We start from the raw sequence: 18,836 nt of genomic DNA, 5'->3' as shown, positions 1-18,836 counted from the left end.
TATGAAGTTGTGTCATGTCCTGTCTAATCACATCTCTCCAATACATCTTCGGCCTACCTCGACTCCTTTGCATATCTTCTACAGTCACCTTCTCACTAGGCATCAACACACCTCTTCTGCACAAGCTCAAACCATCTCAGTCTTGCTTCCCTCATCTTGTATGTCATAGAGGCCACTCTCACCTTCTCTTGGATAACCTCATTCTTAATCTTATTACTCGTAGTATGCCAACACATCCACCTCAACATCTGCATTTCCACTACAAGCATCTTTCAAACATGTGCATCTATTTGCCTTGCAGAGCCATATTAGCGTACTCTTCCTCCCTTGCATCCCAAAGCGTTATGTCTTCTGAGACAATCCAAGCTAACCATGGATAGTAATATTTCGTAAAAGTTGTACTAGTATTATGATTAGGATTATATTACGATTAGGATTAGATTATTTATAATTGCATTATTATTATTATTATTATAGTAGTAATAGGTATTGTAATAGGACTCTAAGTATAGTTAACTTAAGACTCTACAATTCTCCCTATATAAGGAGGTTGTAACTCAACAATATTTTCATCAATACAATCATTGATTTCTCTAATCCTAGACGTGAGATTTCTACATGGTATCAGAGCGTAAAAGCTCTTCCGCTCTCTGAGTATTGATCAAAAAAAAAAAACTCAACCACACATTAAAATTGCTATGACCCATTCAACCAAAACCATGTCAACCTCCCCACTTCACCAAATCTTTGTCGCTTGCTCCATTAAACTTAAGCTAGCAAACTACCTCATAAAGAGGACACAAATATCTCAATTGATTTAGGTGATGAAACTAACGTATCTCATCTATGAGCCAAATAAAAGTAGTTGTTCCACTGGCAAACTGCTAGGGAAGTTGTAGCGGTTAAGAAGGATGCAAAAGATAGTGGCATCATTGATGATTGGAAGGAGAAAGATGTGTTGCTAAGGAGTTGGGTCTTAGGCACTTGACCGAAGAAAGCATGTACCTAATTGTGGGCTGCTCAACTGCCAAGGAGATGTGGGAATGCTTGGAAAAATCTTACATTCAAGCAACAAAAGTAATTAATTTTGCTAGAGGTTTAGGTCTCGAATACAAGACCTTTAGGACTGTCATATTAGGCAGGGGAAGAGGAAACAACAACATCAACTCCAGAGAAACAAGTTTCAAGCTTGCTGGACAAGGAACATGTTCTCAGAACAGTTATGGACCAGGTTCTCTGAACAATAAAAGTTTCCAAAGTGAAAATAAGGAGAAAAATAGTATTGAGTCATGTCAAATATGTGGTAGGAATAATCATATTGTTCTTAAGTGTTTTTACTAGTGGAACTACTCGTATCAATCTGCAGATGAACTATCACAAGTAACGACTAGACATCACATTCATACCGAAGCATTGACAAAACAAGTTTTTGCTGGGTATTCAAAGTTTTTTTTCTGTGTATTCTAATCAAGCTAGGAGTAACCGTTCCTCTACTCACTAGCTTGAGGGGGAGTGTTGAAGAAGGAAGTTGCTGACGATTGGAACATGTCAAAGGAACAAGTCCAACGAAGCTAACTGACGTGTCTGCAGCAAGTGTTGATGAAGAAGGAAGCTGACGATTGAAACATGTCTAAGGAACAGGTCCAACGAAGCTGACTGACGAGTTTACAGCACTGCTGTAGAATTAGAGTTGCACTAGGATTAGACTACTTATATTAATTAGGATTATATTACGACTAGAATTATATTATGATTAGGATTATATTACGACTAGGATTAGATTATTTATAATTGCATTATTATTATTATTATTATTATTATTATTATTATTATTATTATTATTATTATTATTATTAGTATTAGTATTATTATTATTATTATTATAGTAGTAATATGTATTGTAATAGGACTCTAAGTAAAGTTAACTTAGGACTCTACAATTCTCCCTATATAAGGATGTTGTAACTCAACATTATTTTCATCAATACAATATTTGATTTCTCTAATCCTAGATGTGAGATTTCTACAAAGACGATATCAAGCAAGGGATGTATGAGAATTGAGGAAACTTGAGGTTCAATTAACACTCAACGATCTATTGCAATTCAATCCAAGATCAATCATTAATAAGTAGGCTAGGTCATCTTCAATTACGCTAATTATCTTTCGATCTCAAAGTATTTTATTGTGATATCTCCTTTCGGTCTCAATCAGACCAATATAAAATAACCCGCTACCTTAATTTAGATATCTCTTTAAATGAAGCAATGAAACCCTAAACTTTCATCTTTCGATCTGAAATTCAAGATTCAATACTAATAAGCCGTAATGAATTTTAACGAGTTAACGATTTATTCCTACACCAATAAATCGTTAAGTATAAAATTTTAATTCGTTCACCAACCGTAAAACCATTAACTCAATACTAATAAGCCGATAAGTCAATTTTGCAATTGACTTACCTGTTACAGATCAATTTTGAACAGCCCTTCTTATTACATTTATGTCTAACTATCTCAGCCTTTTAGCTTTTTGGTGATGTGAAAAGGGAAAAAATTATGGAGAGTACTTGTGTTCTTGTGTTGATAACGAGGTATAAAGTTCATACTATTTTCTGAATAAGTGAAATCAACTTGTGTGGGTCTAATGTGCCTCTGAACCATGAACAACTTTTATTTTCATGATAAAAGGAATTATATAGGTAAATGTGTTTGTCATCATTAAAAAATGCAGAATTCATTGAGTATAGATGTACTTTGATGATTAACAAACACAATATATTTTGTGAAGACATTGTCCTCTACTTAAGCAAGTGCACATAAGTATTCCTTTGGTGGACATTGTTACAAGGGTTACCAAAATATGCTAAGTACATGAAAGACATTGTAATTAACAAAAGCAGATTCACAAAGTTCTCGACAGTTATTATGTGATTTGAGGCAAATATAAATTTCTTCAAAAGTTTTGATTCTTCTGAACGAACCCCAAATAGCTTTATTCGCTTGATACAAAAATTTGTCATAAAACCAACTAAAATATATTTAAATCCACTTTTTGCGTTTAAAATATCAAAAATATTGATATAAACTAGTGGCAACAAAAAATAGTTAACCTATAATTAATTTAAACTTCATCAGGTTTTCACCCAAAATAATCATCGACACACCATGTGAACTTTTTTTAATTGATGTCGTTGGAAACCCACTAAAACAACCTTTAACCACCCTTAAATTTACTATGAAAATACCAATAGCATCTTCAATCTCTCTCTTGTTTATACAATCTAAAACACCAACACAAATCTCACATAGTGATGCAATCATTTTTGTGCTGCTTGTATTGTCTCTTCAAATTTAAAATCATTGTAAGAATACCATTGCAATTTTTCTAAAGAGCAATCTGCAATCCAGAAGCCATCATCGCATTACCAAGATATCTACAATGCAGAGCAAGGAAACATGGTGTGCACAATCAATAGTCTCGACTGCATACAAAAAACAACGAAACCCATACTATGAAACTTCTTCCGCAACAAAGTACATAATAATGATCACACACGAGGGTCATTGCGCCCAAGCCTTGGAGGTAAATATCGTTTTTTTTGCAACTGAACACAAGATGCAACGTAATATCAGAAAATAAATTATCCTTGCCAGTGATACTGGGCAACTATAGGCATAGCCTCGATCTTCACAGATTTAAGTTAGAGCATCAGATATTTGACGAGACATGTTGAAGGAGGACCAGTATAAAGCGCCTTATAAGTCCGAAATCAAATCACTGATTTGACCTGGAGTGATGACTTTAGTGTAATGACAAATCACTTGTCTCATCCTGAAGTGCATGGTAATGTCTCGCTCAGCTGACAGGAAAACAACTCATCAACAGCATTAACCATAACTCTAGAGGGCAACTACCATACTACTCCCTCCGTCCCTTTTTAGTTGTCCACTTTAGAAATGGCACACAGATTAAGGCAACAATGATTAGCACAGTGAAGTTACAATTTTACCCTTATGACAACTTTTCACTTCAAAATTACAACCACTTATTTGAATTCAAGTGAAATAAATTGGAGGGAAACAACATACACTTTTACAATTTTCAAGAAGTGTAAATAAGGGTATAATAGGAAAAAATTTGTTGTCCTTTCTTGATTTGTCAAAATGGACAACTAAATAGGGACAACTAAAAAAGGAAATATGGACAAGTAAATAGGGACGGAGGGAGTAATTGTTACTGTAAACAGAATCAGGAAAACAATAAAGAGTAAGGTCTTTGAACGGCTTAACAATTGAATATCTAGTACCCTAAACTTTAAAGAGTCCCAAAAGTAAAAGAAGAAAGGAGTAAAAGGCGGAAGAAGATATGCGATAATAACTTACTTGACTCGATGGATGGAGAGAGAGGCCTCCAACTCTATGAAATCAAAGTTGATCATGGTTCACTATTTATCTTTCAGTATTCTAGCAGTGATTGGACTTGATTTTTATTTATAGCAAGTAATAAGATTGGAAAATGAACAATGTGGGTTCAGTTCTATCGACTCCTGAATTGGATCAAAGACGATTCTTGAATGAGTGTGATGAATCGAAAAAGAAATCTTTATTTGTAGATGTTTTTCCGTCTTTCAAGATATGCAGATAAAGAGAAAATATTCTACTTCCTGATGTTCTGGTTCGTCCCAAGCAATATTTTCTTTGATAAATCTCAACAATATAAGAGTTAGAATCTGTCCAACTGAGAACCTGTTGCTTGGACCAATGGCAATTGGTCTAGGATTTCAACAAATGAACAATGATTGAGGAATAATGTTTACAATATATGTGTATGCAAGACATCATGAAAACTTACCAACTGCTAAATCATCAAATGTTTCTATAGGCAAGTCCAACTAACACCAAGTAACGGTCAAACCACATGATACAAGTTTTACCAATGAAGTCCAACCCCAGCAAAGGGCAACCCGGGAAAGTGAAACGAGTAAGACAATTTCAAGCAAGCAACAGAAAAATAGACACATAACAGCTGGTAAATGAGTAAGCCAGCACATGGAAAAATTTAATACAAGAGACAACTCTTGCCACATTGAATTCTACAGCCACAACATAAGCTTATAACAATCTACAAAACCATAATTCATTCGAGACAGGAAAATCCTAGTTATCTTAAGTGCATCGCTCAAAAGATCTTTTATCACAATAGAACATAAATATGAATATTTTCAAGTTTTAAGGACCAGATACCACATATGGAGTTCTCATCTTGTTCAATGCTTCACCGCTTTTTGCTATGTCTCTTGCTGCTCTTCTTACGGCTAGTCCTCCCTTCAGAATCAGACCCGGAATCTGAGTATGAATCAGAGGACTCAGATGTTGAGCTGTATTTCCGGTGTCTTCTCTTCTTCTGCTGCTTCTTCTTCTTGTTCTTCCTCTTCCTCATCCTCTCTTCCTCTGAATCAGTTGAAGAACTGTCGCTTGAGTCACTCTCCGCAGAAGAATAATCTGACCCTGTGACTGATGACGCCTCACTGCCAGATTCAAACACTGAAGCCTCACTATCAGTCCCTGACTCTGTATCTGACTTATGCTTCCTCTTACTCTTCTTCACAGGTTTTTCACTCTTCATCTCCTTCTCAATATCTGGGTTTTCTAGATCAGAAGATACTGAAACTTTCATCCTCAACTTGGGATTTTTCAGCTGCTGCGTGCGAGATGGTCGTGATATGTACACCCTCTCATTCTTGCACTCGTAAGTCCAGTGCCCTGCCTGGAAACATTTCTGACATTGTGAAGCTGCAACAGGAGTGGAACCTGAAGGCTTGTCTTTCCTTTCACCCAGTCGCACCTGTTTCTCAGTACTCATTAAATACATCTGCCTCTTTGCTTCTTTTCTTTCCTGCCATCGGCTGGGTCCTTCTTCCTTTTGGCCATATGCATTGACATTTCTAGCAGCAGCAGTAGCAGCACGCTCAGCCTGAGCACGACTCAAACCTTTTGCAGCTGACAAGGCTGCAGCCTTAATCCTTTCTGCTGCATCCTGAGCACCACTTTCTTCATTCTTAGAGGATGCCATAATCTTGGCTCTCAACAAAGAGAAGTCCCTTTTTGAGTTTACGTTAATCTATACCAGTAACCTGGAGAGAAGAATAGCACAAAGAGATAAAAAATTTTTGATAAGATAAGTGATATTAATAACAGCATCAGGAAGATGCATAATTTACAAGATATGGCATTTGAGCTTACAAAAAAAATCTCTAGCTAACTATACAAACTATCTACGCCAGAGCTAATGAGTTAGTAAAATCCTGAAGTTGTTCTGCATTAACAGCAGGATACAAGTTGGTCCAACTAAACAAATTTTCAGTGCACCTAGTCTTCAAAATGCCTAAAGCAGTTGACTCTCCATCAAAACATCTCTTGTTCCTCTCTAACCAAATACACCAAAAAATACAAGCAGGTATCATAATCCAGGTCTTCTTGATGGCTTTGTCAACTTTCCATAGACTCCAACTCTCATATGCATCCTTAACAGTGAGGGGTGTAGTCCAATTGATGCCAGAGAGACAAAAAAACATGCTCCATAATTCTGAGGCCACCTCACAATGAAGAAGAAGGTGTCTGGGGGTTTCAGCCTCTTTTTTGCACATATAGCATCTGTTTGGGAATTGGATTTTTCTTTTCTTTATGTTGTCCTGGGTGAGACATGCCTCATATAAAGCTATCCAGGTAAAAAAAAACTACCTTAGGTGGTAGCTTGGTCCTCCAAAAGAGTTTCCAGGGCCAGTTAGATAAAATTGTTAAGAAGATAACCAAATACCAGCCAAAACACTAAAATGTAATGACAGTATATTCTTGTAAGCACAATTTTTGTTACAATTTACATTCTTCCAAGCACAGTGCATGCCCAAGTAAAGATCAATAAATTATGCCGCATTCCCAAGTTAATTCATTAGCATACACTATCGCAATACCCAAAAAAGATTTGTCTTTTCAGCTAATTAGTGGTCTTAAGTTAACAGAAATTATCAATCACAGGAAGTATTGGGTATTCTAAACGAATTGATATTGAATGTTTGCTTAGATATTCAAGTAGATTAGTTAGTAAATTAAAAGAATCTGATTAACGACATTAAAACAACAACAACAACAAGAATTTAATCCTAAAAGCAGAGTAAACAATGATAATATGCATCATACATATCCAAGGGCGGGCGGCTCAACCCTAAAAGCCACGGCTTTAGGCCCAAAACCTCAAAATTACAAATCCCGAAAGAACCAAAAATCCCTATATTCAGTTCTCTCAAATACAAACACATAATACATCCGAAGACGCCAAATCGCACAGAAAAGAAATAAATTCGATTAAACGAAGAACACAACCCAAAAACAGAGCACCGACAGAAACAGTAAACCAAAAGATGAAGAAGATACATACATAAATAAGTGGCAAGAGATAAAAGAGACGAACCAAACAAATCTGATGAAGATGAAGGCGAAGGCGATGTAAAATTTTGATGGTGAGAAGCACCGTATTAAAGAAGAAGCAGCAGAAAGAAGAGAGAGCGCTGCGCAGTAAAGGACCAAAATACCCCTGCCTCAAGTTCTAGCCTAATCCTTATAGGGATGGCTATGGGGCGGACGGGTTTAAACTTGTGTGAGGCAATACAGATTCTGTTATAAACGGCTTATTTTAAGAAATATTTTTAATTATTCAGAAAAGTTTTTTGAAAAGAATCATTTGTATTAGTTCATTTGAAAAATGTTACTGTATTAATAAGTACATTGTGTATGATTATTTTTTTTAAAAAAAATACTTTTGAGAGTCAAATTACGAAAAAAGACAAATATCAATGCACCTAATTATGAAAAAAGATAAGTATCAATGCATTTTAATATTAAAATTATTTTATAAAGAGAAACTATTTTAAATATTTGTTATAAAAATTGTAATTAAATAAAAATGTATATATTCCTTCAATCAATATTATATATAAATGAATAAAAAATAAATTAAATATTCATATAATATTAACATGATGATTTATATATAAGTTTTAAAAAAAAAGGTAAGAAAATCTTAGTGGCTTACCTGTTTGGTTAATATAAAAATAATTAATAAAACTAAAGATATATTTTATAAAGATTTCTTAAAAGATTATCTATTTATATTTATAAAGAAATTTTAAATTATAATTAAAAAATATTTCATTAATTACAATCAAAATTTGTATATCTACATAGATAATAGAGAATAAGAAATATGTTTATACATAAATGTGTCATTTTTATCTTGGTTTGAAATAGTAAAGGCAAATGGGCGGGTTGGGTCAAATTTGGGCGAGTAGAAAATGGGTTGACATAAAATGGATAATAATTCAACTCGCCCATATTTGATATGGGTAAAAATTGATTGGGTAACAAATGGGTTGGGTAAAATACTAGTTTACCCATATTTACCCATATTTTCATGAGTAAATAGTACTCTACTTAAGAATTCAACATGGAGAAAATATTTGAGTCTTTTTTTAGTTGAAAATTGTTTAAAATACTTTATTTAGTTATATTGTATCATAAAAGTAAAAAAAAAAACTCCTATAACTTCTCAATATAAAATAAATTTATGTAATAACAAGGGGAAAATATTTTTAATTTCAAAGTAAATGAATAGTTGCATTTTAAGACTAAAACATGCTTAATGCACTTTAAGAAATGTCAATACTAATACATGATTTTCTTATTTTACACTATTATTTATTATCTAATATAAAATTAAACAAATAAAAAAAATATTATAATTAACAAAAGAAATGTACATTTAAAACATATATTTTTTGAAGGGCCAAACTTCATCTTTTCAATTATAGAGAAGAATAGTTAGTCTTATAGAAGACATAAAAAGGAAGAGAAGTTACAATAATTTTAGTGATATCATGAATTTCGAGTGAACAAAAGTTGAAAACTTAACCCATTTGTCTAATCCATACTTTACCCATATTTTTATGGATTGAATATGGATATCAACCCATATTTTACCCATATAAAAAATCACCCATCCAATCCATTAAAATATTTTACCCATATGAACAAACTTATTAAAGAGTTATTCTACTTATAATGTTAATGAACTTAAATAAAAAATTATAAATACATAAGTTTATAATAAAATATTATATATAAATGGAGGATTAAAAATGACAAGGGTAAAATATTTTTTGCATAAGATGGGGGGGGGGGGGGGGGGGGNGGGGGCTAGAATGCCTATTTTTCAGATAATCTTGGTAAATTAATAATTTCTCTAAGATAATATTTTTCCTCCGGTCCCGACTTGGTACAATGGAAAAAATCACTCATTTGGATAAGATAATAAGATAATATATTTTGAGAAGACCTCTTTATAAATATATGGTTCCATTAGTATTATAAATTAATAATTCTTTAAATATACATATATCTAAGACAATTTAATGAAATTGATTCTATTGTGTTTTATTCTTTGTTAAAATATAAATCTAGTTGAAGCTTATCTCTAACTTTTTTTAGTGCATCCAAAAGTTACGGTGTTGTCTTTTCGAACTACACCATAAAATTGTGAGTTTTAGATGCGATAATTGTTCTTTACACGTAACTGGTTCCAAAGGTAAAAAATATATTACAATGAATCATACACATACATTATACTTTATGTATAATAAAATGTTTTATGTGAATTCAATAAATATGATACATAATTTAGTAAGATACAAATTGTGATGTATTTATTGTACTTTATGTATAATAAGTTTATTTTTATGTGAATTCAACAAATATGATACATAAATTAGGAAGATATCATTATTTTGATATAATCAATACTGACCTTTATTGAATCCCAAAACACTCTTCAAATTAATAAATATTAATTTATCAATTAAATAATACCTCTACAAAATAATAATATTTCATGGTTCCACCTATATTAATTTAGTAAGGTTTTATAGTATGTTTTATACATAAATGTGTCTTTTTAACTTGGTTTGAAGTGATATATATGTCTTCCAACTTTGGGTGTGCACAAGTAGAATACTTAACTTGTATAAAATTGAACAAGTAGACAAACACGTCCTACATGTCAATTCTTGAGAGATACACTAAAACTTATTTGTATTATGTCATATAGGACACATATTATGATAACATTTGAAGCACATGTGTGCCTGCTTATTCAACTTTATATAATCTTAAGTGTCCTACTTTTGCACACAAAAAGTTGGAGAGCATAGATTCCAACCAAGACTAAGTTAAATCGCATGTTAATGTATTATTCTTGAAAAATAAGTGTAACTTAAATATGCATACGCATAATACATTCATTAGATTTTAAAGTTATACATAATAATAATAATAATAATAATAATAATAATAATAATAATAGTATTGATTACGAGTGAATTGTATCCCCTCTCTTATGTCGACGACGTACGTTAGCTAAACCTACGCTAGTGGTGTCTCCATGGAAAGAGGACGGGGACGGGGACGGGGAAAGGAAAGACCAAGATGGGAAAATATTCTCTGGAAGTGCTATTAGAGCAAGATTGCAACCAGAGGCGAAGAAAGAGGTAAGCCCTACTGCCACAGAGCTAGCTATTGTGACGCACAATGGGAATGCGAGGTGAACACCAATGAAGCATTAACTGGAGCACCCCTCAATTACAACCACAAAGAAAGGTAAGGCTCTGATTGAACCATGGGCTAATCTATTTGCTAAGAATAGATGAGTTATAAATGGTATAGCTCTATCTTACATCCCACCTCAAGTAATTGATGGAAAATCAGTCATAAAGTTAGATAAAATAGAGGTGGAAAGGGAGACTTCAAAGTGGAAATGTTCTCCGATAGTGTATGTCCTAGGTGAGTCTCCAAGGTACAACACTATGCATAGATATATTAGCCATACCTGGACAGAGGTAGCGACGCCTGAAATATTCATGCATGAAAAAGGGTATTTCATAGTGCGATTTCAATCTGTGGAAGATATGCGAGCTATCATGTTTTCTGGGCCGTATTCTATAAGCAATAAACCCCTAATATTAAAGAACTAGACAAAGGAATTTGATTTTGATCAGGAATTCCCCACAAAAATCCCTGTATGGGTCAAATTTCCCAGCCTACTTATGAACTGTTAGGGATGTGATTCACTAAGCAGGATTGCAAGTGCCATTGGAATTCTCATGTTTGCAGATGAGTGCACGACTAAGCAGATGAGAGTTTCATTTGCTAGAATGTTGGTTGAGGTGGATGTCACTAAGACACTACCTGAGGAAATCACTTTTATGGATCCAAATAGGAAACAATAATACATTGGGTGAAACATGACTTGAAGCATATTTTCTGCCAGAAATACTAAGTAGTAGGTCATCATGCCTCCCTGAGCAGGTACAAGGCAATGAATATGCACAAGATATAAGAAGAAGAATAAGAAGAAGAAGAAGAAGAAGAAGAGCCCCCAAGAAGGTAGTGCAGAAATGGATCTCAAAGTTGGTAGAGAAGCTAGTTGTAACAACCACACTGGTAATGCCTGAACCTAGAATGGTAATGCATGAACCTAAACAAGAAAACCTCCCCAACAGCTTCCTCATCTGGAATAATCATATCTCGACAACCTAGCCCAACCCTAACTTTAACTAACTTTCCTATACTACAACCTACCCATGTTAGGAATGGGGTTAATCCACTGGTTATGTCATGGGGTGAAGGATATACTATACCTCCTGATAAAGGAAGCCAACCTATAAGTTAATGACAACCCTATGGTTAATTTGTGGAGATTTCAGTGCTCTTTTGTACCCTCAAGATAAGCTCTATGGTAATCCAATACACCTTACAGAAATTGCATACTTCTCAAATTTCTTGCATGATCTATCTCTTAATGAATTATCTTGGAAAAGTGAATACTATATTTGGACAAACAAGCAAAACGACTCAGATAGAATCTACAGTAGAATTGATAGGGGCTCTTGGAAATTTTGAATGGCTAATACAATGGGATCACTTAGTAGTCAATTATGGCTTGCCAAGCATATCTGAACATGCCCATATAGTGATCAACATGACTACTCAATCAAGTACTAAACTTCCTTTCAGATTCTTCAATGTTCGGGTTAATCACTCCTTCCTACCATTGGTGGAGAAGGAATGACAAAAAGGAAAAAGCTAAAGGGCACATGAAGAATATCTGGTTACACTTAAAGTGTCTCAAACAACAATTTACAAAGCTTAATCAATTGGAGTTCTAGACATCTACCCAGAGATTAAGCCAGGCAAGGACTAATCTAGTCAATATCCTCAAACAAATGCTTATAAAGTGTATAAATGACTTGTAGAATCAAGAGAAAAAACACACTTGAGCACCTCAAAAAGTGGTCAGAAATTGAAGAGAGCATACTGAAACAGAAATCCAAGCCCAAATAGATTAAACTTGGTGATACATGTGTCATTAAAGAGAGGATACGTCAAAAGAAAATGAATGACCTTACATCCTTAACTGGTACTAAGCTACTTGCTCAAGAAGACATCAAACATGAAGTGTTACAGTTCTATCAGAGTCTAATGGGATCATCCACATGCAATCTATTAGCAGTTACCAAAATTCTAATGAGAGCATGGCCTACTCTTCCACATTAACAAAGGATAGAGTTTTGTGCCACTGTGACAGAGATAGAAATCATAAATAGTTTGAAGTCTATGAGGGAAGACTAGGCCCCCGGTATTGATGGCAACAATGTGGGTTTTTTAAGAAAGCTTAGAATGTTATTAAATAAGATGTTAATGCTATTGTACAACATTTCTTTATCATAGTAATATATATCAGAACATTAACTGTACTACAGTTACCCTTGTGCCTAAAGTTGTCAATCCAATGAACATTAAAGAGTATAGACCAATAGCTTGTTGCACTATATTGTATAAAATTATTGGGAAAATCTTAGCTACTAGACTACAAAAGGTTATCTCTACCATAATCAACCCCACTCGGTTTTATCTTGGGTGGAAGAATCGGAGATAATATCATCATGGCCCATGAACTAGTAAAGTCTTATACTAGGAAACATGTATCACCTAGGTGCAAGATCAAAATTGATTTATAAAAGGCTTATGATAGTGTGGAATAAATATATCTCGAGCAGGTGATGTAGGAGTTGAATTTTCCCAATCATATCATCTATTGGATTATGGAATGTGTGAAAACTGTTAGTTACTCCATACTTGTTAATGGGGAACCAACAAAGTCATTTCCTATAGAAAAGGGTTTAAGATAGGATGACCCAATATTTCCATTTCTTTTTGCTATCGCTATGGAGTATCTCAGTAGATGTCTCACCACACTTGTGGGAGTAAAACAGTTTAAATTCCATCCCGAATGTGCTAAACTGCAAATCACCCATCTATGCTTTATTGACGATCTACTCATGTTTTCTCTAGGTAATAATTCTTCTATCCAGGCTATGATGGGATGCTTTCGACTATTCTCAGGTGCCTCAATTTTACAAGAAAGCTACATATTTTGGAGGGGTAACTTCACAAGAAAATAATAGGATTCTACAAAGTATTGGCTTCACCTGTGGAGATCTCCCCTTCAAATAATTAGGAGTTCTTTTGTCCACTAAAAAGATATCATTAATCCAATGGAACCCACTGATCACAATAATGATAGCTAGGATTTCCTCCTAGACTTCAAAAAAACTCTCATATGTTGGCAGAACACAACTAGTCCAATCTGTGCTATTTGGCATCCAAGCATAGTGTGCGGAACTATTTGTACTCCTTTCTAAGGTAATAAAACTAATTGATAGCTACTGTAGAAGTTACATGTGCTCTACATGTAATAATATCACCAAGAAGTCGTTGGTGGCATGGACTAGAGTTTGCTTTCCTCTATGCTTTGGTGGACTAAACTCTACGAATGTGAATATACATAATAGAGCAATTATTGCTAAAACTCATTGCACTGGCAAAAAAAAGGATAAGCTCTGAATAAGGTGGGTTCATACCTAGTATATAAAAGGGCAACAACTTGAGATAATGAGGATACCTGCACAAGTGTGTTAGTTGATAAATAATCTATTTAAAGCTAGAACTACTCCTGACCAATTCTAATTTGATGATTCCAGCGGACATAGTCTAACAATGCAACTCTACATGCACTTATGAATCCAGAACTTAGAATAATATGGAGGAACTTAATGTACAAAAAAGCAGCCAAGCCAAGAGCTAGATTTACACTATGTTGCAATTGCAGAATAAGATACTGACTACATATAGACTTATCAAGTGTGGAAAACTTATGTCTCCAATGCTCCCTTTGCACTTTACAGAATGAGTTTTGGGATCATATTTTCACTTCTTGTGTTTATGCCTTTATGGTATAGAACTTTGGAGAATAGTGCGACATTGAATCCAACTGATACACCCCTTGCCATGGGATCAACATCTTACTAAAGTGCTAAGGAGTGCGAAGGGAAAGACACAAGCAGCTCAAGTTTTTAAAATGATTTACAATAATTTGTACACTGTCTGTGGATAGAGAGGAATATGAGAATTTTTACAAAAAATAGTAGAGAGCCTAATGTCATTGCTAAAGATATAGCTTTTTTTGTAGTGTTAGATCCCCACCCAGGATTAGTGCCCTCATGTTTACTTTCAGCTTTAGCTGTGACTGAGTAAGAAGCTTTTTGATGTATTAGATAGCTAGTTGTGATAATTAGTTATGGTAATTGTAACCGTTTTATATTGCTGATTAATGAAATCATTAATACCAAAAAAATTATACATAATACTTAATGAATTTAATATTAAAATTACAATAAATAAAAATGTATTAATTTTGCAATAAATTTATAAAAGAATTATTCTACTTATAACGTTAACGAACTTAAATATAAATTTTTATTACAAGTTTATAAATAAAATATAATATATAAAAAGTTGTTATATAAATGGAGCATTAAACATAACAAGGGTAAAATAAATTTTACATAGGATAAAGGGAGGGGGAGGAGGAGAGAAAGAATGACTATTTTTTCAAAGTTTAGGGGGAGATTGATTTTAAATCAAAGTTGGGGGTGTAAATGATTTTCTTTCAAAATTTATGAGAGTAATTATATATATATATATATATACCATATTGTTTACTGTGTATTTTGGTATTTACTGTGTTTTTTATTGTTTAATGTGCCATTTAGTGTGTTTTTTATTGTTTACTGTGAATTTTGGTATCAGAGCGAGAAGTTGTTGGAAAGTAATCATTTAATGAAAAGACCGCTACGCAGTACTCAGACACATTTAGAAACTAAAAGAAAGTTAGAAAGTCTATATTTAGAATACAAGAGACTGAATAAGACTAAAGAAGACAATATAATGTTAGATTTTCTAATAGAAATAATATCTCAATTAGAATATAAATATATTACACAGTTAAGATCAAGACAGAAATAATATATGAAAAAACATCCTTTTGCTAATCAATTACGACTAGGATATTGGTATTTATACAGAGAAATACAAATAAAATCAGAATTGTTAAAATTAAAACAAGCAATAAGTATATATTTAAAAGTACTAGAGACAAGAGACTTAGCTGATAGACTTTGTAATCACGGAGGTTTATACTCAGTAAATAGACAAACACTAGTCAACCCAGAATTGTTAAGCGCTCTAAAGTGGGAATTACATAGCATCAATAGTGATATCCAATACGCAAATAGTAGAATACAAAATCAAAGGAAAAGAATTAATAAAATTGATATTCCGTTAGGATAGCAAGAATAGATTCATTAAAGCAATTAGAATACCTAGATTTAAGAATTTACCCTGAAAAGAAATACAGAATATTAAAAGAAAATTCAGTAATAAGGTGCAATTTTAGTCAAGGAAAACATCTTTTACATTCAGAAGATAAGCAATACAATACTATCATAGATCTTATAATAAACTTTAGTGAAAAAAACACAAGAAAAGGAAAAGAATATAGTAAGACTACTAGAAACAAACGAAATAACTCAAAATAAACAACAGAAGATATTAGAAAGATTAGAACAAAACTTCGATTTCCTAAAATCACAACAATTAGAACTAGATAGAAAAATCCAATACTTAAATAATAAGTTTAATATAGAACAAATACCTACAAAGATTGAAATAGGAAAATTAATTAAGACCATAACAGAGAAGCCTAAAGAACTAGAAATAAAAACAAAAGAATTAATTGAAAAGATTACAAAACAAGTCGAAATAGTAACAAATGAAATTATTGAGTTAAAAAAGACGATACAACAACTAGAAGATAAACTCCTTTCATGAACGATCTATGCCAAGAACCATCCTATACAAAAGCCTTAAAATTTGCAGGAAGTATCCAACCAGATCCACAAGGATTGTCTGACCTCCAACCTTCAAGTAAATCAGATCAAATAATTATTAAACAGAATAACACTATAATAATATTACTGCTAGAATTAAATAAAAAATTAGATAAAATAATTAAAGAAAAAGAAGCTATAAAAGAACAACCTAAAAATACTGAAATAGAAGAATTAATAAATCAATTAAAAAATATTGAAATTACGCCACCTAAAGAGAGACCAACTATAGTTCGAAAATCTCAAAAATGGACTTTCTTTCAGGTAGAAGAACAACAACCGAAGAAAGACCACGAGTAAGTTTTTCCGATAATAGAATAGGAAATAGTTTTATATCAAGAATATTAACAAGAAATAAGCAAGAAGATAAACAAATCCAGGAGTTAAATGAAGTAATAGATATAGATAAAGACCTAAGAATATTCCAACAGAATTAGTTGAATCTACTAAACCCCAAAATATTATATGATACAGGATATTTTGAAAGAAGCAATCAGCTATATGGACATTATAGAGAAGAACAAATTTCAGCCATAGGAAAAGAAATAGCTACTATAAATTTAATAAACCCAGAATCCTTACGAGGAATTATTCATAACAGACTAACATTAATGCACATGGGCTTAATAGTAGTAGGATTAAAATGATTAACCAGAAAGAATCTAGGAACTAAAGTATTAATAGTAATATACGATGATAGATAGTCTGACTTAAAGAAATCAATCATAGGATTAATAGAAGTAGACATGACCGATAATGGAGGAATATTCTATATTAGCCCTGATTTTATGATTAATTTAGGAGAGTTTGGAAAGCACATAAAAATAGAAATCCAGACTAAAGGCTACGAAGAAATGAGTAGCGGAAATAATTTACTAATGTGTATAGGTTTCATTGGAAAAGTTGCATCTAAAAGTAATACACGGTTTCGATTAAAAGTAGAAGATGTAGTAGAGGTAATGGGTAACAAAGGAATAAAATTAATAAAACCAATAAAAATAAATCTAGAAGAATATGCAGGATTAGAATGGAACCTAGAACAATTTAATAAAAAGAAAGTATTCATACCAGAATCTCATCTAATGTATACTAATACAAAAGGAGAAACATCTATTAGATTCACAAATTATAATTATTCTAATCAAACGAACTTAGAAGAAGAGTTAGAATTAGAAGAAGAAAAAGAGTTTATGAATGTAGAAATAATACAAGAAGGATATGAAGTAGATGAAGCTTTGCAAGAAGCCGAAAGAAGATATAATAATAATACAGATATAACCTTTAAATGTAAAGGATGTAAAACAGGAAATATGGATATATTTAAAGTAGACAGACATTTTAAAACATGCGAATTTAGAACTGATAATCTAGGATACAGAAAAGAATATAATAACCAAGACAAAATAGAAAACCTTGAAACAATACTAAAAAATCTGTATGAAAGTGAAGAGGAAATAGAAAGAGATTCTATAATAAGTCAAAAAGAGCTTATGGAATCTACTAGTTCAAGTGCTAGCCCGTTCCAACGAACTTCTCAACACCATACAGTAGACATAAGTATAGGAAATGTACCAAGACGACGAGTCTATAGAGTAAACCCAGACACAGTAACTGAAAACGTAAGACCAATGGGTAGAAGGATGCCTATAGAAGAACCTATTAGGTTACAAGAAGGAGGAAGTAAAGAAAAAATATTAAACATAGCAGCACATGACCTCAAATGTGGAATGCAGTAATAGATTTATGGAAAGGAATAGTAGTAGCAGACTATATAAAAACATACCAAGATGCAGACGCAGGAACAATGTATAAATATATGGAAACCTTTTTAGGAGAATCTGCAAAAGCCTTATGGGAAGCATATAAATCTAATTTCCCACAAGAATTCCAAGCTTTAGTAAACCTGGGAGCAAACCCGTATAATTTTACAAATAAAATACACAGTTTAATTACAGGAGAAGACCCTAATAGTGGCTTAGTAGTCTTACAAAGAAATGCTTTGATACACCTAGAACAGTTAAGCATTACAAGTTGGTTCCACATAAAAAACTTTCTTAAAGATTATTATTATTATTGTACAATTAGTGGGAATTCTTTCGATGAATAATTAGGAAAAAAGTTATTTAATAAACTACCAGGAGCCTTAGGCAGAGAAATAGAAGAAAGATGGTATAAAAGAGAAGGAGTAATACAGAATCCAAACGGTAAATGGTCTATAGGACACAAAGTACAACATATAATGGAAGTCTTGACAGAAAAATGCACAAATATACAAATACAGAAACAACTAAAACAGAATGAAATGAACTTCTGTAAGAATGTCATGTATACAACCCAAAGTTATGATAAAGGACATAATAAACCTAAGAAAAGATACAAGAAATATAAACCCTACTATAATCAGCAGTATAATAAAAAATACTATTTAAGAAAATCCTCA

At 32.7% G+C, this 18,836-nt stretch overlaps 1 protein-coding gene across 2 annotated transcripts; it reads right to left on the bottom strand.

Annotated features, from left to right (window-relative positions):
* Positions 1-5,029: 5,029 nt before the first annotated feature.
* On the bottom strand, positions 5,030-7,625 carry LOC125878395 (uncharacterized). 2 transcript variants are annotated; one of them, XM_049559644.1, is made up of 2 exons: positions 7,471-7,625; positions 5,030-6,136 (listed from the first exon to the last, which is right to left on the bottom strand). In XM_049559644.1, exon 2 carries the CDS (start codon positions 6,073-6,075, stop codon positions 5,278-5,280), a length of 798 nt encoding a protein of 265 aa, XP_049415601.1. In that variant the 5' UTR covers positions 6,076-6,136; positions 7,471-7,625; the 3' UTR covers positions 5,030-5,277. The 2 variants fall into 2 exon arrangements, with proteins under 2 accessions (XP_049415601.1, XP_049415608.1); XM_049559651.1 differs by having other exon boundaries at positions 7,438-7,556.
* Between the last annotated feature and the right edge of the window lie 11,211 nt (positions 7,626-18,836).

Source organism: Solanum stenotomum, chromosome 1 (assembly GCF_019186545.1).
Source record: "Solanum stenotomum isolate F172 chromosome 1, ASM1918654v1, whole genome shotgun sequence".
Lineage (NCBI taxonomy): Eukaryota > Viridiplantae > Streptophyta > Magnoliopsida > Solanales > Solanaceae > Solanum > Solanum stenotomum.
Note: the sequence above shows the minus strand (reverse complement) of the source record. Positions and strands in the feature narration are given on the sequence as shown.